The 5,291-nt window shown below is 39.2% G+C and overlaps 1 protein-coding gene across 1 annotated transcript; it reads right to left on the bottom strand.

The window, feature by feature from the left end:
• Positions 1–2,368: 2,368 nt before the first annotated feature.
• LOC147630505 (uncharacterized) lies at positions 2,369–4,472 on the bottom strand. The gene is made up of 3 exons (XM_086810391.1): positions 3,286–4,472; positions 2,807–3,181; positions 2,369–2,631 (listed from the first exon to the last, which is right to left on the bottom strand). The coding sequence occupies exons 1-3, from the start codon at positions 4,075–4,077 to the stop codon at positions 2,551–2,553; spliced, it is 1,248 nt and encodes a 415-aa protein (XP_086666517.1). The 5' UTR covers positions 4,078–4,472; the 3' UTR covers positions 2,369–2,550.
• Between the last annotated feature and the right edge of the window lie 819 nt (positions 4,473–5,291).

The following is a 5,291-nucleotide window of genomic DNA, read 5'->3' as shown; positions in this document are numbered from 1 at the left end:
TGACTAATTAAACAAAATATGACAAATATATATATATATATATATATATAAAAGCAAATATGACTAATTAAACAAAATATCACACACACACACACACACACATATATATATATATATGCAAATATGACTAATTAAACAAAATATGACATATATATATATATATATATATATACAAATATGAGTAATTCAACAAAATCATGGAATCTTAGATCTTGATGATGGCATCTTTGACAGAACTAGCTTTGACTAACCCAATTCCCCCAACATACAATGTACTGAATTACCCAAGACCAAAAAACTCTTGTTATACCTTGCCCCGATTCACCTTTCGGTGGATTTATGTGTGCAAATGAGAGTACCATGTATAAACACACATGAACTTTGAAACACAAGCTATACTTTGATCGACAAAAGCCTTGTAAGCTAGAGCTTTGATACTCCTCTTGCAAAGAGATCGGCCTTCAACAAGGAAAAAAGGGCATGGGAATATGTGATATTGTGTAAGCCTCGGTTATAAAGTCATACACAAAGTAATGTTTTAGTAAATGCATCGCGCGCGCGCACACACGCTCTCTAAAACATTTGCACGTGCATGTACTCAGTAATAGCCGTAGTTATGGTCAAAGCTTTTTTACGAAGGCATACGCTACACCATGTTTACGTTGGGAGCGTTTGGCACTGCCCTACATTAAACCCTTGCTGCTCTAAGGTGGCCAAAATGGCTGGGAAAAGACTTGGTGCCAGTGTTCCGGAAATACATTTTATTGAGCCCCATTGAAAACCTTCTCATTGTAATTTTGAAGAGAAAATTGACCATTTTGAGAAGTCATTTCTCTATAAATTTTGTAAAATATAATTATTGAGTCCGATTGAAAACCTTCTCAGGAGAAAATTGACCATTTTGAGAAGTCATTTCTATATAAATTTTACAAAATATAACTAAAACCTGAAAATTTTGAAGAGAATTCTTCTCCTTCTCCAACAAAGTTGAGCAAGCTTTGTACAAATTTAAACAAGTTCTAAGCTAAGTAGAACCTACCTTTTCCTAAACCCTCCTTGGCACTAACTTTTAGTAGCAATGTTAGTAGTGAAATGAGACTTTGAGCTATGGTGATTAGGTCATAAAGTTTAAAAAGGGTTTTTACTACTTCATGTTTTCAATTCCGTTGTGTCATATATGCCACACCATTTGTTTAATTAGATAGAGCCTCACAAACATGATGGTATCAGAACTGTGGCTTGGTACAACACTTCTTTGTTGTCTAATAGAATAGCATGAAAAATACCTTCTTACTTTAGGCCCCACTATCACCGATTAGTGGGGACAACATATACTAGATCAGTGCTCATGGAAAATAAAAGGTAGGTAGGTGGTATGCGCCCTCTGACTTCTCTCCGAGGCTTTCCTCCCATCGAAAATTGGTCTTTAGTGTATTTTCAACCAACTTAAATTCAATTTTCTCCGAAAAAAAGGTCGAAAATCGGTCTTTCGTGTATTCTCAAGCAACCTAAATTCAAATTATTCAAAAAAATACTGACAACATTTTTTACATATTTAGTTATAAAATCGATTGGTAACAAGATTTTTATTGATGAAAACCGTCAACCTTTTGTCATTGGAAGAAATAATCGATGAACCAAAAGCGTGAGGGTCACTTGTCTAGTTTAACTACCCACTACCCCTTTATATGGCACTACTTATATCTCTAACGCTTGATCTAAACACAATCCTTATCTCCTATGTGTGGGACTCATTAGACTTTACCGCCTAATCATTCATAATCCCTTATCATAATGCATTAACTAAAAGTGAGAAATCCTATATCAATATTTTAATTTCTTACTAGAGAGTGTACAAAAATAAAAAGATTATAGTTCTGGAAGACGTTACTCGGTTCGTCATCAATAAACTCAAATTTTTTCCAACTTTATGTTTGATGGAATGCTTTATATTCTAAAAAGATATGTTGCGAATCGCGTTGGTAAACAGGTTGCAAATTATCATTTCTATGCAAATGGTGTCCTGCCACCAACATTAGTTAAAGGAGAATAATATTAATACAAAATACACAAAATAAAAATAATTAAACAAAATCATCCAATCACAAAATTACATTTTTTACAGAAGTAGCTTTGACTAACCAAATGTTTGAATTAGCCAGGGCCAAAAAGCTCTTCTTTCTTATACCTAGCCACGATTTACCTTTGGTGGATTCATGTGTGCAAGCGAGAGTACCATATATAAGCACATATGTAGCACTTTAACAACAAAAAAAGCTATTAAAAACAATCACAAAAAGATAGATACAACCAGAGAAGGCTAAATACAAACTCGCCTCATTTAAGGGCGAAAATCGAATGAGAAAAGAAAACAATCACAAAAAGATAGATACAACCAGAGAAGGCTAAATACAAACTCGCCTCATTTAAGGGCGGGAATCAAATGAGAAAAGCTATATGTTATGAGAAAAGCTATATGTTAGGACGCGTGTGGTGAGCAAATAAATTGAAATACAAGCTATACTTTAGTGTGACAAAAGCCTTGGAAAACTAGAGCTTAGATACTGCTTTTGCCAAGAGATCGGCCTTCAACTCCGCGATGTCAAAGAAACAGGGACCTGACTCTTGTGCCTGGGAGTGTGTGACACTGAATAAGCCTCGGTTATGAAGTCATGCATAAAGTGATGTTTTGCATCACGTTAGTAAAGCAAAGAACATGAATGAACAAATAATCGCACTCTCTCTCTAAAACACTTGCACTCAGTACGCTCTAAAACAGCCGTAGTTAGAGTCGGAGCTCTCTTACCGTTGCGTGGAAGGCATACACTACGCCATGTTTATGTTGGGAGCGGTTGGCACTGCCTACATCAAGCCCTCGCTGCTCCAAGGTCGCCAAAATGGCTGGGAAGAGACCTGGCGTCTTCTCGTAGCAGCTCATGGTGATGTGGATCAAGCTCCCTTTGGAAAGATACACGCTCACATGAGGTGCAAGATCACTTGGTTCTAATTCGCTGTTTGACTCAAAAACCTTCTGATCAGGACGTATAAGTGGCTCTGATCCACGCTTTTCTTGCTCCATGATGGACTTTACTATGTGTGCCTTGGCTTTGAGCATCTGCAGCTGACGCTCAAGGAACCCAATGTAATGGCATGTCTCGTCTATGAGGATGTATCGATCATTCTGCAGTCCAAGGGCCATATATAACATATCGGGTTTTTAACAAAAAAAAAAAAAGGAAAGATATCATAAGGATGTAGAACTTATGATTTGGTAGAGGAGGTCACCAGGGGTATGTCAAACGGAAGAATGTCTCGGAGCCTGTAGAAGAGGCAAGTCAATTTCCGGCGCCGGACGCTCTCGCACTTCACCTTCGCGAAGTTCCCGTTACGTCCACCACCTCCGTCCTTCCGCTTAGCTCCACGTGCACCACCGTCGTCAAGATGGACAAAGCTCCGCTTACGTGTCGCCATCCTACTAGTGCCTCCACCACAATCATCTACGATGGCAGTCGGACGTGGAAGGCTCCGGACAGCCTCGTTGTAATGATGATCATCACTGCCGGAGTGAGTCTTACCTTTATCAGGTAAGCTGCTTGATTTCGAAGGCTTTCGGGGGGAGCTTGGCTGAGGGGGCGTTTGCCTGGACGTTTTCCTACGTGACGTGCTGGGTTGCCGGGGCACTGGGCAGGGACATTTCACTACGTGATCATTTAGCTTTGGCTTCTGATCCCGTTTCAGCAGCAGCTGACGTAGCAAGTTTGCATTAAGAACACGAGGAGGAGGACTGGGTGCCAATAAGGCCGGAAATGCATGAGAATCGGAAATGCCAACATTGCACACGCGAGAGCTTCCAGTATTCTTCACATTCACACCTTTAATCAAAGCATCACTGGAGCTTATACCGCTGTGGCTAACTCTACAGCTTAATTGATCTACCTCAGCCCAATGTTCAAACACCTCACTCCAACCGCTAGTCCAATCGCTAGCACAAAGAGCTTCGTTTTTACAAGTTATAGTGCTATCCTCCTCAGTCAACCAGAGTTCATCATCCAAGGACCAAGAGATAATACCGGCCATATTGGCTTCTACGCCCTGTATTTAACACTCCACGCTAGCTCATTGGAGAGCTTTTTCTTCCTCTACACATGATCATAGTTCTTCCTTTAGCTAAAAGTTTGTCTAAAAACTATGCTTCCTCTGCATACACACTCAATTTCTCCATGTCTGTACCTATAACACTCTGAGCTTACTTGCCTAGGAATGAATGAAAGATTAAAGAGCTACTCTTGATCCTCTCCAGGAAGAACAGCCCTATCCACAACGCACAGAAGCAATTTTCGCCATGCATTTACCTTCAGCTATAGGTTAAAAGCCATGCTTCCTCTACACAGATGCACGTTTGCCTCTCTCCATTCTGTGAAGGAAACAAAGACTTGAGAGCTACTCTTTATAAGTAGGCCGGGGTTAGCTGTGTGGTGAAGCTCCCACAAGAGCTCTTTGTGCTAGCTAAAGTTGAAACGACACATGACGAGGACGCCTTGCTTTCCCGTAGCATCTACGGTTTTATTCTCTCAAAAAGTAATTTTTTTATTTTGCTTGGCTGTAAATATGGAAGTACACTACTCTCTTCTACATGAGAATCTAGATGCCATTATTGCTTGAACAAGGGAGGTTTGAACCTATCATTGAACAAGGGAGGTTTGAGCTTTGAACCCATCACTTGGGGACTCTCAATCTCTTCCCAATCACTTGGGGACTCTCAAACTGCTCTTTCAGTGGGTTAGTGCAATGCATGCTAGAAAAAAAAAGATTTTAACCTTAAAAATTAAAAGTAATACCAGGCTTAATCGGATTTGGAAATCACTAAAAATCGTACAAATGTCGACATTTATAACTAAAAAATGCAAATTTCTCACCTTCGCTTTACAAAAGTATTATTGGGCCCTAAGAGCCGCTCGAGTACATTATTAACATTCATAAACATCTCGGACGCGGTCTTTTGTCGTACTCCGTTTTGCTCAACGTTGAATTTATAGATTCAAATATTTTAGTTATAAAACTAGTTAATTTATATAAAAACAGGTTGAGCTTGCAGGTCATCTTTTTTTTCACTGCGCCTATACAATAAGCAGCATGTCTGAGATATTTCTTGAGGCAACTGGGGCTAGAAAAACCGGTCAGAAATATTTACAATCGAGTCATTCCAAAATATAATGCTTATGAGGCTCTACCTCACTTCAAAGAAATCTTTATCACAATACATTGAAAATAATGACATTGAAATATCTAGT

This window comes from Cibotium barometz, chromosome 16 (assembly GCF_041138505.1).
Source record: "Cibotium barometz isolate CiBa-2024 chromosome 16, ASM4113850v1, whole genome shotgun sequence".
Lineage (NCBI taxonomy): Eukaryota > Viridiplantae > Streptophyta > Polypodiopsida > Cyatheales > Cibotiaceae > Cibotium > Cibotium barometz.
This window is presented reverse-complemented; position numbering and strand designations above follow the sequence as displayed.

What these genes read in the sequence shown, in the direction of transcription:
- LOC147630505 (XM_086810391.1), bottom strand. Translation starts at nt 4,077, where the DNA reads ATGGCCGGTATTATCTCTTGGTCCTTGGATGATGAACTCTGGTTGACT. An exon ending in TTCCGTTTGACATACCCCTG is followed by an intron (nt 3,182 to 3,285) that starts GTGACCTCCTCT and finishes CTTGGACTGCAG; the next exon opens with AATGATCGATACATCCTCAT. An exon ending in TGTATGCCTTCCACGCAACG is followed by an intron (nt 2,632 to 2,806) that starts GTAAGAGAGCTC and finishes ACACACTCCCAG; the next exon opens with GCACAAGAGTCAGGTCCCTG.